Source organism: Neopelma chrysocephalum, unplaced genomic scaffold (genome assembly GCF_003984885.1).
Source record: "Neopelma chrysocephalum unplaced genomic scaffold, ASM398488v2 Primary Assembly neopelma1_87, whole genome shotgun sequence".
Taxonomy (NCBI): Eukaryota; Metazoa; Chordata; class Aves; order Passeriformes; family Pipridae; genus Neopelma; species Neopelma chrysocephalum.
In genome coordinates, this window is record NW_020897749.1 from 1,308,464 (window position 1) to 1,328,873 (window position 20,410).

At 43.9% G+C, this 20,410-nt stretch overlaps 1 protein-coding gene across 1 annotated transcript; it reads left to right on the forward strand.

Annotated features, from left to right (window-relative positions):
• Window positions 1-619: 619 nt before the first annotated feature.
• Window positions 620-19,963, forward strand: MPZL1 (myelin protein zero like 1). The gene is given in 6 exon segments (XM_027692665.1): window positions 620-694; window positions 696-947; window positions 3,645-3,858; window positions 7,956-8,088; window positions 11,392-11,497; window positions 17,317-19,963. Coding segments are annotated over 6 exon segments (867 nt in total). The 5' UTR covers window positions 620-634; the 3' UTR covers window positions 17,419-19,963.
• Window positions 19,964-20,410: the final 447 nt, after the last annotated feature.

The following is a 20,410-nucleotide window of genomic DNA, read 5'->3' on the forward strand; positions in this document are numbered from 1 at the left end:
TCTGGATAGGGATAGTGTCTTTGGAGTTTAGAAAGTGCCAGATAAAGAATATCTTCAACAGGTTTTCCGAATCGTGATGGATTTTACTGCCTCGGTAGGAAAACTGCCAGTACAAGAGCAATATTGATCTTAATTTCTTTAAATCTGGGGAGTAGTTGTGGTCTGCTTGCTTGGTAGAAAAAAAGTTAGACTGCTCTCATGCTTCTGAACTGTAACTGAGTGATACTTTCTGAGGTCTTGCACATGAAGGCCTTGAAGCATGGCAGAGAGCAGGAGTAGACGGCATAGCTGGGAGCGAGAGAAGTTTTATTACTCCTCAACTTTCTGGCGGTGAGCTTTTGTTCTACCTGCAGCTAGGAAAAACTGGAGATGGGAAACAAGATGTGAGCCAGAGAGGAAACTGAGTAATAGCTGGGTCCAAGTTGTTAGTTCCTCTGATGGGGCTTATTTATTACAATGTCTGGTGGAACCTCATATGAAAGAGTTTCAAGCTCACCCCTTGCACCATAGAATTGACTTCCACAAACTGTTGCAGAGGAAACATCTGTGGATGGAAAAACATCCTGTGACAGATAATACAAGGAAAGAGAAGTGAACTGGCCCACTCTATCCTTGTTTGTATTGCAGGTATAAAATGCAGTGTCTGTGCACATGCTTGATGTGTGAGTTATTGATGCCTCTTCTCTTTTCCCCTTTATAGGCAAGGTGATATGACCTTCCTGGTTCTCAAAACAGCACTGATGTCGCTTGTCCTCCTTCTTTCTTCCCTTTGCCTTTCCCATGCAGTCAAAGTATCAGCAGTAGAGGTCAACACACCGGAGGAGATGTTTGTGGAGAACGGGACAGACGCGAAGCTTCCGTGCACGTTCACGTCCGTGGAAGTGATCAGCAGCGCAGCATCTGTGTCTTGGAGCTTTCAACCAGAGGGAGCCGCAACTCGTATCTCAGTAAGGAGGGGCTGTAGGGGGACAAACCTGGGAGGGGAAGCTGCCCTAAGTGGGCAGTGGTTCTTCTAGTTGGTTCTAAGGAGCAAGCAGATTATGGATTCACGCCTCTGTCCACGTGTCTTGTCTCCATCACTGTGATTTTAGGGGGATCTCTGCAAAGACTGGAGCGTGCAGTGAGTGTAAAATACACTGGCTGCTTTGTTAGTCTGAGGAGAGGGGTGTTGGTGTGGTAGATGCTTAGATGAGCATCTAAGAATCTTCTAAGTTCTCTATCCTCTTGCACTTAAAATGAGTGGTTGCAGGATTTGAATTATCACTGGAATTGCAGTGTTACATTGTGTTGTGCTTGTTGCTTATTTTGCTTGTGTATTGTATAGCCTCTGTTAGAGAGGGCTTGAAGTAAGACCAGTATCCCTGGTTTCAGAACAGAATTGAATGGCTCAAATCAGTGAGCGGTTACATCCTCATATTATAGTTATATGACAAGTAAAAAGCCAGGCTAGCAAGGAACTTAGGCAAATAATAGTTGACATCACTCATTTCCTGTATGTTGAGCCCAAGTGGGCTCAGATCCTTTGGGTGTGAACCTTAAAAGAAATGGCTTTGGTAGGTTGTTAGCTGTCTTCTTCCTCTGTTGTGTAAGCTGGGCACATCTAAGCCCTCTGACACTTCTGCTTCCTTCTGGTTCCTTGTCCTGAGTGAGAATTCAGAGGAAGCTGAACAAGGGACTCTGGGGCAGCAGGGAAGATGTGGGGACAGCAGGGTGCTCAGCCTGTCTGCTTCCCCTCTGCTGCAGACATGGGATCATTTAAACTCTAGGACCCCTGCTCAAAGCAGAGATGATCCAAAACACTGTATGAGCATCTTGCTCAATATATAGAGCTCTGAAGAACAAGCTTCTCGATTTTCAGTGAAATAAATATTTAGTTTTGAAAAGGGTGCTCTTCTCCCTGGGAAGCCAAAGCCGTAGTTTGTCAAAAGTTTAAGAGAGTAGGGCACATTTCCTGCTAATGTTGAACAGGGTGGGTGAAATCAAGCCATCTGTTTGTACATTTTCCACTCCCCATAAGTCCTTCCATGCCCTTTCAGCATCACTGTCCAGTTGTGGAAATACAACTTCAGGAGATAACATTTTTTGGAAGTGTAGTCAGTTCAGACATTCCACATGGATGTAGTTATCAGCACAACTGAGAGAAAAGCAGAAGTGGCCCAGCATGATCTGATGATCTGTTTCTTTTGAGGGGTTGGGGGAAGGATAGAGGGAACATTTTTCTTTTATGAGCCCAAGTCATGTCATTACATATCTTGGTGGACTTTAATTTGAGAGATTGGTCTCATGATCAGTTCATATCTGAGCTAAGTCCATGCTTCTCTTGATGAGGATGGTCCTGCACCTCTTTAGAATCACATTGGCAATCTTATGGCCACATGGTGAGGCTGAGTTGATCTAGAACTTCCCCTCCTTGTCCCCTTCCCCTGACACATGTGCAGGGATAGAGACATCTCTGCATGAATGAAACATCTGATCACAGCAGAGTTTCACAATGGGCTCAAAATCACAACCAGTCGAAATCCGTCAGTTTTAGGTTTCAAAAGAAGCCTCATGTTAAATCACTCAGTCATAGGCAAGGAGTGGCTTGAGTCACTTAGCCTGTGTTTCAGGACATATTTTACTTTGTGATTTCTCCTCCCCCAGGTGAGGACACCTAGAGAGCTGAGGAGTCCTCTTGCATTCTAGACTTCCAGTCAGATAAATTCCTCTGTGCACAGGGGGGTGGTAATGCAGTGCTACTGTGCTAAAGGTTATAATCCAGCTGGAAAAGCTGCAGACTGATGCAGTTCCTCCAAAATGTTGAAAGATGACTGTGTGCTAGCACAGATAGTTTGTTGGATTTATGCTAATCTTAGGGGATCCCATGTGTTTGAAAGCAGAGGTGTCCTGTAGAAGTGTGTGGACTTCTGCTGCTGTAAATTCCAATTTTGGTCAGGTATAGTTAGGACACATGGAGTTTCTCCCTAGACTGTACTACACAGGTTAATTCTTCAAGGATTTTTGGTCTTGTCTGGGTTGTGCAGGGCCAATGTGCAACTTACTCATCTAAAAACTGGGAAACGGTTCTATTTAGTTACTTGAAGGTTTCTGGAAAACAGCTAGATATGCTCTAAATTGCTCATGGGATTTTTTGGGGGGTGGAAGGAAGGAGGATGTTGCATGTTAATTTAGCTGTGCTTTAGTTGCAAGTAACACACAGCAAAACACAAGATAGGAAACTTGGTATCCTTTTCCTAGAGGATGCAGGCAGCTTCCTGTGCCTAAAAGACAGATGGCTGTGTTCCAGAACTGTTCTGTCCTTTAATTATTCCCAGGTTACCAGCCTTTTTATCTTCCCCCCCCCCACCTCGTGTGCAAAACTCTATGTCCCTCAAAACAGGAAAAAAAACCCCAAACAACCAAACAATCGAACCACAAAACAAATCAAAACCAACAGAAAACTGGAACTTGTGGTCTGCTGTGCTGGTAGGGTTGAGGTATAAGCCATGGCATGGTTATGTGATCAAGAGGCAACAAGCCAGACTAAAGTCTCAAATATGTGTCATTCAGTTGGTTCTGGGAGAATGCTGTAACAGTGAGAGAAGCGTGGTAGCTCTCTAATATCTAATTGGATTGTTCTTATATCCTCTTTTCCTTGACTACAGTTTTTCTATTACTCTAATGGAAAATCATACCCCGGAAAGGACATACCATTTAAAGACAGGATCACTTGGGCTGGAGATCTTAACAAGAAAGATGCTTCTATCACTATATCAAACATGCAGTTCCGGGACAACGGCACGTACATTTGTGATGTCAAGAACCCACCTGACATTGTTGTCAAACCAGGAGAAATCCGAGTTAGAGTTGTGGAGAAAGGTATTCACCCTATATGATTTTTTTCCTTCCCACCTTTTTGTCATTTTATTTTCCCCCTTCCTTGTCTGTGTCACTTTTATTGGGGGTGGGGGAGTAGCCTGGAGGGAACAATTATTATATTTTTAATTCTCTTCTTCCAGGTCCTAATGATTGAACCAATATCTGTCAGCTGTTTAAAAAACTGAATGTCACACACTTTTCCTCTATACCCATTAATTCCTATGCTTTGAACAATTATTAGCAAAAGCTGGTGGAAGCCTTGATGAAAACCTATCCTCTCATTTCAAAGTCCTATGAATGTATTTCCTGCATTTTGCTACATTAAGGGCTAGGATGACATTTGAAATCTGGGGAGACAAAGTGGCAGACTCTTTCCTTTGGAACCCTTCTGGTATATATATAATGGAATGCAACACCATAAATCTGGCCCAAGAACTTCCTGACAGTGAAGTGCTGCTGTCTTCCCTGCAGAGGTGTTTGTGTTGGGTGTACATTCAGTCTCTTCTACTGGGATGTTCTTTCAGTGGTGACCCTTATAAACTGCAAGGGCTGGCTACTTGCAGCCACATAAGGCTTCTGGTTAGCATTTGGCAACATCACTCACAGTCCAAGCACTTAGATTCTGTGTGTCAATTTGGCTCTTTATTTCCCTTGATCATCCAAAACATTTGATTGTTCTGCCTAAGCTGGAGGTCAGCCAAAGTGAGATGCTTCCTGCAATGAAATGATTCTTACAGTGATTGGATTTCCAAATTCATAATTGAATAAGGACGAGAATAAATGTTGAATTCTCAAATGGCAGTGCTGATGCAGCTGTTTCATTAGATTTTACTATGTTAGGGAAGATACCTATGTGTATGCTCTAATTAGAATGATGCTGCTGCTATAGCAGGTGTGTACCCCTGCTCATGAGGTCATTCCATGTTCTTTTGTAGGCAAGGTCTGTATCTAACTTTTCATGCAGCAGTTTGAGTTGGATGGGACCTCTGGAGGTCCAAGCATCACTTAGAACTTTCTGTTTCTTGGAATTTTGAAGTCTATATAAAACAGGGGCAGTTTATTTTCTCACAGTGTATTGATGATCACCATGAAGAAGCAGTAAAGCAACTGCCAGTTTGGCAAAGTCAGGCTGTTCTTGGCAAAGCCTCTTCAGATTTTAACCCAGTTTGAGCAAATGAAGACTGACTTAGGTCCACTAATTCAGCTGATATTTTTTCAACAGACTTGCACGCTGGCTTCCCCATAGGTGGGGCATCTGGACAAGAAGATCACAATGATTGTGGAGGAAACCCTGTATTCGAAATAGTTCTCATCCTGAGAAAAATGCTGCAACAATTGTCTTCAAATTCTTAAGAAGACTGTGAAAACAGGTTTTCAAGCTGCAATGCTGTCTTGCATTCTGACTTCAGCTGAAAGTACTGCTCCTGTAATAAATAGGTTGTAACTCTAGTTGTAATAGGCAGCTACTTCACAGTGTGTTCGAGACAGCTGGTGTTGCCTGGAGGTGGTTCGTCTTTGATCTGAAAGCACATGGGGGAAAAAATGAGAATTGTGTGAAAATCTTTATACTTAGGAGCAATGGAAACTTCCCTTTCCTGCCTGTTTCATAAAACTGATGCTAACACGCTTTCAGCGAAAATGGAAATTGCTTTGAATTACAGTGATAATTAGTGGAAAGTGTTCTCTGGATGGCTGGATTTTTGGTTTGTGTTGAGCTGTTAACTAAAGTGTTAGCTTTCAGAGCTGGTGTTCTGTTATGTAGCTGGGAATCTCTGTTATAATGAAGTCATTGGCTGCTCTGGAAGTACTTATGAGGAAATCATGTAACTGGAATGCTGGAAAATATAGGAAAAACATGGGGGTGAAACATTCTTTAGCTGAACTAAGTGATCATAAAGTTGTGTGAGCTCTTCTGTAGTCTGCTGGACCATGTTCTGAGAAGCAATAAAGTCACACTAGTTTCACATGCAAACAGTTGCATTTTTTTATATGGTCTTAATAACCTCTGTCGGCAGAATGTAACTGCTGTCCATCACTCAGACTCAACCAACCAGAAAACCCCCTGAGTCAAGGTGACACCACCATCAAATTTTAACATCGTTCTTCCAGCAAACACTCTGCTCTCTAGTTTTGGATTGTTACCTGATTTCTTGCTCTGAAAAAGTGTGTGTGTTTTCTTTTGTGGTGTACAAGGCAGCAGCTGCTCTGCTGACAGAAATGCATGTCTGTTTTGATGCTTTTGCAGGCAGTTATTCCTCCACTTTTGGAAAGGTGAAAAAGCACAGAAAATAAGGAACTCCTACTTCTTATGTGCCTCAAAATAAATTTATTTTTGCATGGAGCTCAAACACAATCACCTGAAAAATATTACCATTTGTAGGACTTTCTTCCTTAATAGCAGAAGGATCTCTGGGCTGCTGAAGGTTCTGAAAAGAAGGATGTCTTCTTTTAAGTTGTGCACTCATGTCTTCATCTGTAATTTCTTACTGAGGCAGCTCTTCTCCTGAAAGTCACTGAACCCAAAAAGAACAGAACTAAGTGAAAGCCCTGTTTTCTTAGTATGATGCACCTGCTTCAGGGTACTGCTCCTTTCTACATAAGTGTGTCAAAATGGGCTTGGTCAACAGACTACAGACTGGCTGGGAAGGGCTTGAATACACCTGGTCTGTGGTCCTTGCTGGAACAAGTCTGGCAAAGGATGACTAAGATGATTAAGGGACTGAACCAGCTTTCATATGAGGAGAAATGGAGAGAAATGGGGTTGTCCAGGCTGCAGAAGAGAAGAAGGGGTGATCTAGCCTGCAAAAGAGAAGAAAGGCTCAGGGGAATCCTCTCATCGGTGTTTATGTACATTGATGGCATCTAAAGAAGACCGAGCCAGGCTCTTCAGTGGTGCCTGGTGTCAGGACAAGAGACAATGAGTGTAAATCGTAACACAGGAAATTCTGTCTGAGCTTAACTCCACATTTTCACTGCGATTGAACACTGGAGTAGGTTGCCCAAAGAGTCTCCCATCCCTGGGGACAGTCAAATCCAAACTGGACAGTGTTGAGCAAACTGAGCTGCCTGATCCCACTTGAGCAGGGGGGTTGGACTGGACAATCTCAAGATGTCCCTTCCAACCTCAGCAGTTCTGTGATAACCAGACGAGGGTGAGAGAAAAGTCTGAGACAGATTTTTCTATATAAGTTGTTTTACCTGTTGGGTCTTCTGCTGATTCACTTGTATTTGGTGCAAGTAGCTGGTACAGTTTGGAGTCTTGTAAGAAACCCTCTGGCCTAAGATGTTCCTTGCATTAAACACGGTGCAGGAGGAAGGAAAGGACTTTGTTTCTTACTGGGAAAAGCTATAATGGTAGTCTGTGTATTCTTTATCTTGTAGGTCTTTTGTACTTGTTCTCTTCTGATTGGCTTTTGTTTCTGACTGCTCTTTCTTGGCTTACATTTCCCCAAAATAATATTAGGGAAAATGTGAGTAAAGCAATACTGCATTCCTCTACGTATATATCTGGTGATATATATCCAGTGATCCTGACGCAAGAAGGAAAAAAATGCGTCCATGAAAATGTATAGAGCTGTGTTTAGAGACACCAGAATCATGTAAAAACACTAGTAAGAGTGATCATGGGTAGGAACTGTGCTGTCTGCTGCATGCTACCTGGAGAACACCCAGCCTTCAGTGGGTTAGCAACGTGCTGTGTTCAAATCTGCTTTTAAGTGTGCCTGCCTTTTCCTGTTGACCTTGGTGGGAATTTGCAGATGGATGTGAGTTCCCCCCCACACCTCTTCAGATACAAAATGAGACAGGGTTGTCCTCATTGTCAGCTGTGTTCCCTGCCATGTAAAAATTCTCGGTTCAATATAAACGCAGTTCTGAAGGACGGTGGCACTGAGAACGCTCCCGGTGCGTGCTCTGTTCACACACTGTTCTGTTGGCTGCCTGCTGTCACCGCCTCTCAGGCTGCAGGTGGTGATTTCTGGATGTTGCATTAGTGCCTCCTGCTCTAAACGAACCCAAGCTGGAGAGCGTTTGTGGTTTGCACTTCTGTTGATGAGGGAATGCAGAAGAGTTGAATGTTTTCTCCCTTCTCTCCCCAGACAGCCTGCCTGCGTTCCCCATTGCCACGGTGGCGGGGATAGCCATCGGTACGGTTACAGGTCTCTCATCGCTCATCTCTATTGTCGTGTGTCTTGTCATCAGAAAGAACAACTCTAAAAAACGATACTCTGGGTAAGAGATCTCCCTCCTCACCTGTGGGTGATGTGAGGAACAGCAGCAGGAGCAGAGGGAGGGCTTGAAGGGGGGTAGGAGTTGTTTCGGCCAAGTCTTGGCAGCCATGGCTACACATAGGGTATGGCCATGTGGAGCACTGATCATCTGCCTTTAATGAATTATCTTTGTACTGTGCTTGAAAAGGCATACAAACCAGGAGTTGCACCTGAAAATCACTAGATATTGAAGTTGATCCCCAGCCACAGGCATATATGCCCTAAGAACATTTAATCCAAGATCCCCTAGCTCTGGTCTGTTCCCCTTCCCTCCAGCTCTACTTTGCCTACCATCCCCAAAGGAAAAGTGCCATATGTGCACTTTCAAGGAATTCTCTGTGTTGAGATTAGGACTGGATTTTTCACTTTCCAGTGTCTGACTCCTGTGCCTGGAGTATACTTGCCAAAACCCCATTCATCACCACACTTCAAAGTAAGGAAGGAGCAGCCACTCTGCATCCGTTCTCATTTACTGTCTGGTTTTTGTTAACTGTTCCCATCCCTGCAGGGTTTTTAGTGTTAGGAGGGTAACCCCAAAGTGAAGCACAGTTCTTTGCGTGGGCATATGAAAAAGCAACAAGAACTAACAAAGGCAGACTTGAGTCCTGTGGTGATGAAGCTTGATAGTGGTGGAGGAGATGCTTCCTTTTTTCTCCTCTCTAATTAGATGGTAATTTGCTTCTATAAGAAAGAATGAAAATTATGTATGGAGTCTTAGAAACAAACCCCAAACTTATAACTTTCTTCTGTTCTTTCCCCAACAAATATTCCTGCTTGCTGCAGGTCCTTTGGGTTGCCCTTGGGATAAAAGAAAATAACTCCAAAAATAAACTTGTGGGGATTTCCAAATTAAACTTTGCCCTGTCCTTTTCCCAGTTGGAGAGCTTAGAGAAAGGGAGTTGGCTATTGCCCAATGGTAAGGCTAAATACATCAAAGGCGGCTGTGTGTGCTCAAAATTGTGTGGAAAGCCTGGTTTTCCCTCTCTGCATGTGTCCTTCCCCTAAGAATTGAGAAGAAGCCTGCAGTGTCATGCACCAGCAGTGTGCCTGAGGTGGCCTGCTTGCCTTGTTTCCCACTGACCTGCCCTCCAGTGTCTCCCTGCTGGAGGACACGCTGGTGCCGAGCCTGAAGCAGTAGTTCATGCACTGTGATTTCTTGTAGTAGATTTAACTGCTCTCTTGGGAAAGTAACCTCTGAGGTTTAAATACTGCTTTCACTGACCATGCCAGCTCTGCATGATGTGTAGAGAGAAGCCAGCTGTGCTGTGACCCCTTCCAGACTTATGGACTGTCTTCTATACGATGCTAACTCGGTGTGTGGTGGTGGTGGAGAGATGCACTTACTCCCAGATAACCATTCTGCCTTGAACTGAGGTGGGCTGGGGCCCTGTGCGGCATCTGGAACCCCTGCATGGCCACAGTCTCCATTCATGCTCTGACTTTGGTGTTTCTTTTGTTTTGTTTTGTTTTTTTTCTTTCTGCCTTGGTGTGCTGGGATCGGATCCTGCTTACCTTCCTCTCCTTACAGAGATCCTGATATAGACGCCAGATTGGGAATGTAACAGGGCTGGGTCTTCTCTTCCAGTCCCACTAGACACCATGGTAACTAATCAAGTTGGTGGTTGCTGTTAATACCTGTGTGTGTGTACACATTTCCTCTTCCTTTGCTGACTAACCAGCTAGCTCTCTACTAACATAACTTCACTGTAATTTGTGCTGGAATCTGTTGGCAAAGGGATGATGCATTTCACTGGGTGCTTGGGTTTCATTGTCTCATGTCTAACTGGGGTGGAGTTTGCTGTTTAGCCCAGATGGTGTCCCTCCATCTCTTCCAACAGTGAACTCTCCAGTGCATTGACTAAAGCACAGGAAATTCAGAGCCCTTTCTGTTTCAAAATAAAAGTAAATTCCCTGGAAGTGTTCCTCTGTCTCAGACAGCTTGGGTGTTTGAAACTTGGAGGGATCTAAGTACATTAGTTGCTTAAAGGTGAGTGATAACATTTAGATAGTGTAGATCTGAGGAATTTTGTGGATAAAGCAATGAATGATACATAATTTTAGTAACAGAAGGGCTGCATTGTCTCTATTACAGTAGAAACCCCTTCCATGATGGCTGGGGCCATTTTTTTTAAATTCTTAACTGCTGCATGTATGAGGAGCTAAGTCTGCTATGGTTAGACTTATCAAGGGATAAAAAATGCTTGCCCTGTGAGGATGTGGTCTGCTTGATGTCACTGTCCTCGTTTGTTTGCTTCTGTATTTGCTTTGTAGATTAGCTGTCTATGAAGACTGAGGAAAAAAAGGTCCAGTGGTCAGAGGGTTGTGGTAGCAAAGGGAGCTCCTGTATCTGCTGCCAAGGAGATGGCTAGTTTACTTTCCTGGGTTCTTTGGTACAAGGAGGTAGATCTAGCACTGAGAGACCCATTACTGCATTGCCCAGAAGCTACTGACTTTAAGGGCATTTGCTCCTGTGCTTGGATCTGTGATATTCCTTTCTCTGTCACAGGCTTGCTTTCTTTTCAGTCCTGCTTTAAGCAGATGGAAAGAAGTAATCAGAGAGTGAAAACTGGCAGCCTTCTTTTAGGGCTGTTGGTTTTCACCACAAGACAGTTCTTCTGTTTGAAAAACAAGATTTGCTTGATTATTCAGGTAGCCATGTGAGAGCACATAGCTTAAAATGTCATGTGGGACTCTTGAGGTGATGGCTCCAGAGACCAGTATCTGCTGTGAGTGGGCGGCATTAATTTGGGATCATAGCCTAACCAAAGCAAGGGAACTAAGGTGGAGTTTGGTAGGAAGTACCTTGCTAATATGGAAAGCTGGTGGCTCTTGCAAGTGTTGACTCTAACACTGGTATAACACTTGACTCAGTAACTAGGACTGTTTAACTTCTAGTTAGAAGATAATTGCCATTTACCACTGTTAGTTGAGTCTGAAGCCCCAGAGAAGAAAACACATGGGTTGGGTTGAATTGGAATATATAAGGAACAGGGATTTTGGAGGAGCTGCTGTCCTATGTTAATAGTTGCTCCTTTATGTTGCTTACTAATAAAACTCGGAGGAAGGTTAGAGAAGTACCTCGGGAGAGATGGAGAATCGTGTGTGTTTATTTTAGAATCCATTATGTTCACTTTTACTTTGGCGTGATCTGCCACTCTCATCTTGCCATCACTCGTCTTTTTGTTTTTTGTTCTGTTTTTTTTTTGGGTTTTTTGTGTTGCCTCTTGAACATTGTCGTGCAAACTCTGCTCTGCCACCTCGTCAGCTGCAGTACCTCTGAGAGCTTGATGTCTCCGGTTAAGCAGGCTCCGCAGAAGGCGCCCTCCGACACAGAGGGCCTGGTAAACAGCGTGCCCGCCAGATCACACCAGGTAAACTGCTCCCTGCTGCTTCCCCGAGCAGGATCCTCCCAGAGCATGGGGAAGATGGTATGGAAAACACAAAGGCAGGGTGGGATGCGTGCCTTAGGTGCTGCCTGTTAAAGTGCTGGGGGATAAAAGTGTGTGCTCCAAACCAGGGGTGGACAGTAAGCTGAGACTGGTAGACTCTTCTGCAGAAGGCTTAGTGCAATTGGAAGATCAGCATCCTGCTACTAGCTGGGATGGAGATTTATGTCCTTTTCATCCTAAATTATAAGAAAAAGATGGTTGTGATCTTGTGCGTCAGCATACACAGGTCGTAGTGCAGTGCAGGGTTGGCGAGGATCGGGAGTGGGCAACAAGTAGCTGTTCAGTGCAGAGACAGCATTGTCTACTAGATATGTAATCACCCTATAAGGCTGCTTAATCTCTTTTGAGGTTGTAGTGGGGAGGAATTTTACTCTCTCATGTTCTGTGGCGTGTACTCCCTTCAGAGGGCGATGAGGCAGCGCGGTGCAGGCACTGAGCAGCGATGGTCAGTTTGCAGATGGCTCGTGCTGCTGAGAGCTCTCTTCTGCAGTCTCCCAACTCGTGTGGGCTTGAAAGTGCCACTCTTCGTGCTTGCTGCTGTTGGCAAAGTCCTGCTGACTTTGAAGGAAAAAACTGTCTCTTGTCCAGAGTTAACATCCTATGGGAAATTAGTTAGAGGGGAGAGGGCGTGAGTCAAACAGGGATTCTATGCAATGTATGATTACCTCTTAAAAGTGTACGAGATTTCCTAATTTGGAAGCTGTTCTTACCTCTTGATTCATGTATTCCCAGCAATTTTCCTGTGGAGGTACAGACCCCGAATGAATTTAAGTTCAAAATGGATTTTTTCTTTTAGAAAGTGGCTGCAGAGTAGTGTGTGAACTGATGGGTTTCTATATCAAAGTTAGTACTTGGGTTCCTAATTTTTCCTGACAAAACAATGGAGATTGTGTTAATGTGTTAACACTACGGGAAAAAACCTAAACGTGCTTTATCCAGTGAGCTGGATAAAGTCAAAGTCCCTACTCTGTTGGGCTTCTGGTTTGGTTCTGAAATGCATTTTGTTCTGGGCCTTGCAGTATTTCCAGAGTTTTAGCACACAGGCCCACAAAGCTGCCTTCTGACTTGGCAGATCAGTTATTCTCTGAACACAGAGGCTATATACTCAAGTTATAAGATTTAAAGATAAGTTCAGATTTTGACTGGAATGGGTCTAGTAGCAGCAGCTTATAAGGCCTAGATAAAGCTTGTCTTTTCTAGTTCATGGGAGGAGCTTCTAGAATGGGTGAGTGAGACAGGTGGTTTCTGCTGTTCCCCCTTCCAAAAAAAAAAAGAAAAAGGTTTTGTGGGATTTATGTTGCAGTAGGTGTTGGAGTTGATGTCCCTGGGTCACAAGACCAAGATGTTTTGTCTAATTACTGTCATGGTATGAAGCAGTACATGGAAGTGCCCTGAGAGCTACAGGGATTAAGAGTTTTGCTGTTCTACACTTACATGTTAAAAGACTTTAATGTTTTGGTGTGAAAACTTGCAGTGTCCTCACGTTCCCATGTCCTCACTGTTCTGGGTCTCAACGTACTGGAAGGAACATGTCAGAGTAAATCTAAACTATGTAAAGATAACTCAGGATCAGTGAGCTTTTGCCCTTCTGTAGTTACCCTGCTCTGCTTATTCCTTAAGAGGGCCCTCCAGGGTCTTCCTGCAAGTAAGTTCCTAAAGGAAAACCCAGAGTGTGAACACTACTGCTCTCAAAGGAAAAATACTGCAAATGGCTTTTGTTTCATTCAGTTTCTTAGATTTTTAATCTCTTAGGCAAAAAAGAGTTTTGTCTGGATTTTCTTTTCTTGGCAAACATTTGTAGCAGCAAGTGGTTCCTCTGCCTTCTGTTAAACATTTGCCCCATCTAACAGAACAAGCAAACAAATTTACTTTTCTTTAAAAACATCCACAATGAAATCAGGGTAGATCAGATTTTGAACAGAATGTTTAAATCAGTGAGAAAACTAAATTTCAGTTGCATTTCTATATTTCACTTATATTTTTAACTTCTAGCCATTGTTTTGTTGATTATTTTTATAAGGGTCAAATCAACATATTTGAAATCTAGTGTCACATGAGTAAAACCCAGTATTTCTTGGTAATCAAGAAATTAGTTGCAGTATCCAAGCTTTTGAGGTGTTTTGTAGGTGAAATGCAGATATTCAGATTCCTGGAGTTCCCAGAAGCTGCTTGCTGGTTCAGGCACACTCTTGTCTCTTGGAATGCCTGGCAGTTTTAGACCAGTGGTTCCCACAGTCAGTGCTGTGGTCAAACAGCAAAGGCCTGTGGTCTTCCTTGTAGCCTTTTACTTGGTGGGATGTGTAGGAAGTGACTGAATGCTTTGTGCTGGAAAAGAACTGTGAATACAAATACACAACCCCTGCCTCTGCAAGTTAAAAACAGTGACAGAGGTGGTCACTCTCAAAGAGTGACATTTAAATTGATTAAATTAAGTTTATTCCTTTTTTTATTTATGTGTCAGTTTAAGTATCAATGGTGGAGTATTTGTCCACATCACTTCTCAGCTGAAAGTGCACTAAGGCTGCATTTCCTTTGAGTGCAAGTTAATCAGGTGTGGACCTTGCTTTCTGGAGTGCCCCAGAGTGCTGAAAGTGTGCAAATCTGATTCTGTGAGTGCTCAGCTGATTGAATCAGCTCCACTTGTTTTCACTGTGCCTTCCTTCTCCTCAGGTACGTTCTGTCCTGTCAAATTTGTGTGTGGTGTTTCTTGTCCGTGCCATCACTCTGTAGTGACTCCTGTCCTACCATGACCATTATTTGAAGGCCAGAACTACACATATTTCCCACATGGATGTCCTCGTTTTGTAAACTGGGTTGCAGCAGTCAGACCGGAAGGCAGATGTATATTGTCCCAAAATATGACAAACTCCAAGGTGGCTGTCACTTGTCTTTGTGCTTTGCAAGGAGCTGAGTGTTCACTTCTGGGCAGGCTGAAGAACACTGATCCTCAAGAGTGACATCCACAGAAGGCATTTCTGATGTACAGAGCAGGTTGGTGCAGAGGTCCCTGAGCAGGGAGGTCTCTCAGTGTAGAATTGGGGAGCACTGAAGCTGCATTAACATCTGCTACAGAAGTGCAGATCTCTGGCTTTGCTCTTTCTGGTTTAAGATAGATCTGAACAGGCTGTGTTTGAGCTCTGTTCCAGGCTTTAAACTGCTTCTCATGACCCCGAAAAGGAACAGTTCATAGTGCCAGGAATCTTGATTTAAATTTCAGATAACTTTCCTGGAGCTGGAATCTGTGGTAGTTGGAACAACTTTCAGAATCTAAAGAATTTGAAAATACTGTAGACTCCTGTTAGACCATGATGGTCTAACTTTGTAATTCCTTTTTCTTTGCTGTAACTTGCAATTCATGACTGCTGACAAACCCTTAGCAGGTACTCCTGCTGTTCTTTTCCCTTCAGTTCTAAATGGAAAAATTGCAAGGCCCTGGGAAATGCTGGTTTTGTGTAGCAGTGCTGGTCTGTCTTCTGGTTCTGAAGAGTCCGGATGAGCTTATTTGGGATTAGATGAAAGTTCTGAATTGTTTAGACTTTTTTTTTTAAGTGGCCCTGAATTAGTTGATTGTAGTCATCTAGGAAATCAATTGGCAGCAAATAAAATAGATGGATCATTGTAATAAATCCTTGGTCCTCCTTTGCTCTTTGTTAGCTAACCTACCACTTACTTAGGTGTCTGACAGCGAACATATTGAGGCAGTGGTAGCTTGGTTTGGGTCAGGTGATCAGGCCAGTCAGTCTGTCCACCACCACCTAACATTCTGGTTGCAGCAGAATGGCTGTATTTAAATGGCATAAACCAAGAATAGTGATAACTGATCCTGAGGGGACAGGATAAGTTAGGTCAGAATAGTGATAACTGGTCCAGAGTGAACTCCCGTGGTAGAAAATTGACCCATCAGAATTACTTGAAGAAAACTTGGAAAGTCATAATGAGTGCTTTATGCAGTTAGAGATTTATTAATTTTATTTTTTTTTTAACTGTTAGGAAGTGCTCTTGAGCTGAATTTATCCCATCTGTGGCCTCAGGCAGATGAGACTTCCAAAATTGCTTGCAAATAAACTTTAAGGTTACTTTGCCTTGAAGTTTATGTAGATACTGCTCTCTAATTGGAATTAGTAATGTAATCCTGATACAGTGTTGGAGACCAGAAAGCAAACATGAAAGCAAATAGCAGAAAAAGGAAAAAGGAAAAAAATGGTTATATTGAGATTTAAAATCCAGGATTTTCTAAGACATCAGTGTCCTTTTTTTTTTCCTTCATTTTCTCAGTCTGCTGTTTATATTCAGTGTTTTATATCCACTCGCAAGTTTTCCCCCTTCTGTCTGTCTTCTGCTCTTTTATCACCTTGGAAATACCTTACCCAGAAGGAAGAAAATGTGGATTTAAATTACTTCTGAAAGAGAACAAGGTATTTATCAGGTGTGTGCTTTGCCACTGTGCTGGGGGGAAAACAGCTGTGAGGAAAGGTACTTTACGGTCCTTCAAGGGCTTAATTTTCTGTACAGAAGGTCTCTTTTCATCTCTGGCTCCTAATTGCTTTGGGAGATAGATGGAAGGATTTCTGGGTCAGTTTTGTAGAAATGTTTCCTAATTTGCCAGGATTCCAAAAACAGTGGCAAGAATGGAGTAGGAGAAGTGCCTGTGAAGGCTCGTTCTTCCTGGGACATGAGGGAAACTGAAACAGTTAAATGGATGAAATGTTTTGAAGGAAAAACTGCTAAAAAAGCCACAACCAAACTAAAAGCTCACTCTCTCTGTAATTCCCCCCACTCACCCCCAAATGGGGCAGTCCCTTTCCCTCCTGCAGGGGGCCGTGGGGGGTGTTCTCTGTGCTGAGGTGGTCACAGCCTTGTGCTCTGTGCTTGTGTCAGCTGGGGGGTGCAGTGTGGGAGCTGCAGGTCAGACCTGGCCATAGAGGTCCCAACCTGTCTTGTTGGGCACCTGTTCTGTACAGGCTCCAGTCCTGTCTCCAGTAGCTGCAGTTTTCTCTCCTGTGGGCTGTGTTTTGGAGGACGTGGTGTTTTGGGAAGGTGGAGGCACGTTTGCTCTGCTGAAGGACAGTGCTGGTAATGTCCCCCACTGCACCCGAGCAGAGGTAACAAAGGTGTGTGGCCGTGCCTGCCCGGGGTGTTTGTGGAGCTGTGCAGAGCCTGGGCGGGCTCGGAAGTCAGGTAAGAATTCTGTATTGCTGCATGTAGTACTTTCTGTACTACACTGCTGTGTAAGTCTTGATTCCATCACTTGTTTGGGCAGTGACTCGTGTCACGGGGCGCTGCAGGTTTGTTCCCTCCCTCGTTATCCAAGTGGTCCAGCGGTGCTGGAATTTGCAGGAACTGAGTGGGAGAAGGGGAAGTACCCTCTGCTGTGGACTGGTAAATCTGCAGTACAGTTCCTCCTGAACAATAACAAATCTGGCGTGCATCTGACTAAGTCACATGTGTTTACTCCATAACACGTAAGAATTGCTGCTTTTCAGAGCAAAGGATTCTAGATTTTGCTTTTTATGGGGAAGGAAGAAGTCTCAGAGGGAGGAAAGGGCGCTGTTGGCATTGCTCCCGAGAGCAGAAAGGTGGCAGACTAGAGCTCATTCGTAGGCCAGGGTTCATTCCACCTGCTTCCAAGTGCCGTTCGCAGTCATTAAAGCTCCGTGGTCTTGCTTTGGCTTTCATCTTGCTGCAGATGTGCTGCCTGTTCTGAGAAGTCCTGACGGCGCCTCTCTCTGTTGTGTCCCCAGGGCCCAGTCATTTACGCGCAGTTAGATCACTCCGGGGGACAGCACAGCGACAAGATCAACAAGTCAGAGTCCGTGGTCTACGCCGACATCCGGAAGAACTGAGATGAGATCCTAAGCTGTCCAAAGGAGAACACACACACTCAGACTGGAATTGCTTGAACAAGATTTGCCCCAGAGAACTCACATGTGGCCTTTGATGCCTAGGCTAGGACCAATGCATGTGCATACAGAGGGAAAAGATATATATGTATTGTGTGTAAATAGTCTATTTAATCGTACAGAAGTGAGACCAATGTTGCATGTTGAAATGCGGTAAGAATTTTGCTTATAAATCGCCGATATTCTTTTTTGTATCATGTGTGACGAGAGAGAAAGTGAAAACTCGCATCACGATTTTTAAATATTTTTATCTTGATTATTAATGGAGAAACTGGAAGATGCCTGAAGATTCTAGATTGACCTGGAGATTCTTTTTTTTTTTTTTTTTTTGCTTATAAGGCCTTCTTTTGTTGAGATGAATATAAAGGAGACATCTTCTTTATATTCACTGAATTCCTTATGTATACAGGGTATTTATCTTTCTTTGGTCAGATTCTCGGTAAAAGCTGCCTTCTCATGTAAACTAGACCCTCTCACTTGGTCTTGTAAGCCAAATTGTGACTCCTAGCTGTCAGAAATGTATGTCTTAGCAGTGTAAGTGAAGGAAATCTTTAGGCCTACCTGACCTGTGTAACACGGGTCACAGAACTGTTTACTTCTCTATGAGCCCAGCCATTCAAGATTAGTCCTTTAAGGTGCAGGGATAGTGTTGATCTAATGAATTTTGTGGAATGGTATGAATGAATTTTGTGAACACTAAGGAGTTAGTGAGTTAAAGGCATAGGAAGCTGTAGCTGTAGGTGGTTACCTCAGACTCTGATGAACCTTTCAGTGAAATGTTTCTTCCTCAAAGCTGTGTCATTTCATGTAAGTGTGAAAAAGGGTTCCAAAGGATCTGGAAGCTGTAGTACTCCCTTACTTCTCCCATGGCTCTGTTATACCACTGTCACCTCCTTAGAGGTGTTTTATCTGTTCTTAAAAGCCTGTAGTGGATGCTGAATGACCTCTGGAAAATGTCTAGGGCTCTTTGGTTTTTTTTGATGTGTTTTTTTTTGGTGTAACTTATATTTGCACAGAGGATGCAGAAGGGCAGTTTATTTCCTTCATCTCTGCAAGTCTACTGCTTGAGTATAGTTCCCCAGCTTCTTGTTTCCAGGTTAAACTCCTCCTAGATTGTTAAGGATCTCTGCTGATGAGGATCTTTCTTCTGCTGATCCACGGTATCCTGAAATCTGGTGCTCAGAGCTAGAAGTGGCATTCCAGCAAAGATCTTCTCAGAGTAACATATGGTAGAAGGGTTTCTGTTTTGTACATCCTAACGTGATGTCGTTTGGCCTTTTTTTGTGGCAGCAAATGATTTTCAGTTTGGTCTGTCATAACACCTTGTCTCTGATTCTTACCCATTTCCTAGTTCTGTCTTGTTGCACGGAATCAGTCACAGACTGGTTGAGGTTGGAAGGGACCTCTGGAGATCATCTAGTCCAGCCCCTGCTCCTCAAGCAGGGTCAGCCAGAGCAGGTTGCCCAGCACCGTGCCCAGTTCTGAGTATCTCCATGGGTGGAAACTCTACAGCATCTCTGGGCAATCTATTCCAAACAAACTCAAGCCTAATGTAACACTAAGTAAATGAGAAATAGTTATAGGCCCTTTCAGAACCACATTAGATAATCCTTTAATTATAACAGTAGAACTTTAATAGCTGTTTTTTGTACAGTGGGGTTTTTTTTCCCCAACAAAGTTGGGCATACCAACACTATATTCTTTCATCAGGATCAGCCTTCACAGGTTTTCTGACACCTGCCTTTATTAGAAGTTGACAGCTTTATTTTTGTATACATGCACTGGCTAGATTTTAAGACGTGGTCCTCAAAGCCAGAACCAGCTTCTTAAAACTGAGGCTCAAAAGGAAACCATGGATTAATTTATTCTGCCAGATGTCAGTTCCTAATCCTGCAATATCTGAATTTGTGTAACCCTTCTTCTGGAACTTGGCTGATATCAAAGAAAGGACATGTTTCAGTTTTAAAGAATGTTTTTAAGATGTCAGTTTTCAGGTGTCTGCCAAGTCCTGTTGGGAGCTGAGACACTGTGCTGTGGCTCACTAACCATTGCAGCTCTGAAAATTATGTAGCATTTTATTTTTTGGCAGTAATGCGTACAAGATGAAAAATGAACAAATTTCTTCTCCACAGAAGGCCCTTAAATATCATTTTCTACTTTGAGGATTAAACAGGGGTTTTAGCAAGACTCCACATGGTGGGTTATGATGCTTCTTCCCAGTGCTGGAAGCTGATAGAGTGGGACCTACTTGTCCCAGACACACTCAGGGGCAGTTTGCCAACTCAAGCTTCCGTCTGTTGATGCAGTCCAGTATCTGTTGTGTGCCAAAGCACTGTTCTTGGTTGCTGCAGTACTCACACTGGTGACTGTAGCCAGCAAATTCTTTGCTCAGAAGGTGGGGAGGCCCTGGCACAGGTTGCCCAGAGAAGTTGTGGATGTCCTGTCCCTGGAAGTGTTCAAGACCGGGTTGGATGGAGCTCTGAGCAACTTGGTCTAGTGGAAGGTGTCCCTGCCCATGGCAGGGTGTTGGAACAAGATGGTCCTTAAGGTCCCTTCCAAGCCAAACCATTCTGTGCTTCTGTGATTCTGTATGATCTCCTCAGGTGCTGGATTCTGCACCTGGGACGGGGCAGCCCTGGATGCACGGACAGACTGGGGAATGAGATGCTGGCAAGGAGTGCCACAGGAAGGGCCCTGGGGGTCCTGGTGGGTGGCCGGTTGGCCATGAGTCAGCAGTGCCCTGGCAGCCAGGAGGGCCAACCCTGTCCTGGAGGGCATCAGGGACAGCATCACCAGCTGGGCCAGGGAGGGGATTGTCCTGCTCTGCTCTGCCCTGGGGTGGCCTCACCTGCAATATTGGGGCAGTTTTGGGTGTCACAGTATAAGAAAGATGTTAAGCCATTTAGAGAGCATCCAGAGGAGGGCAACAAGGATG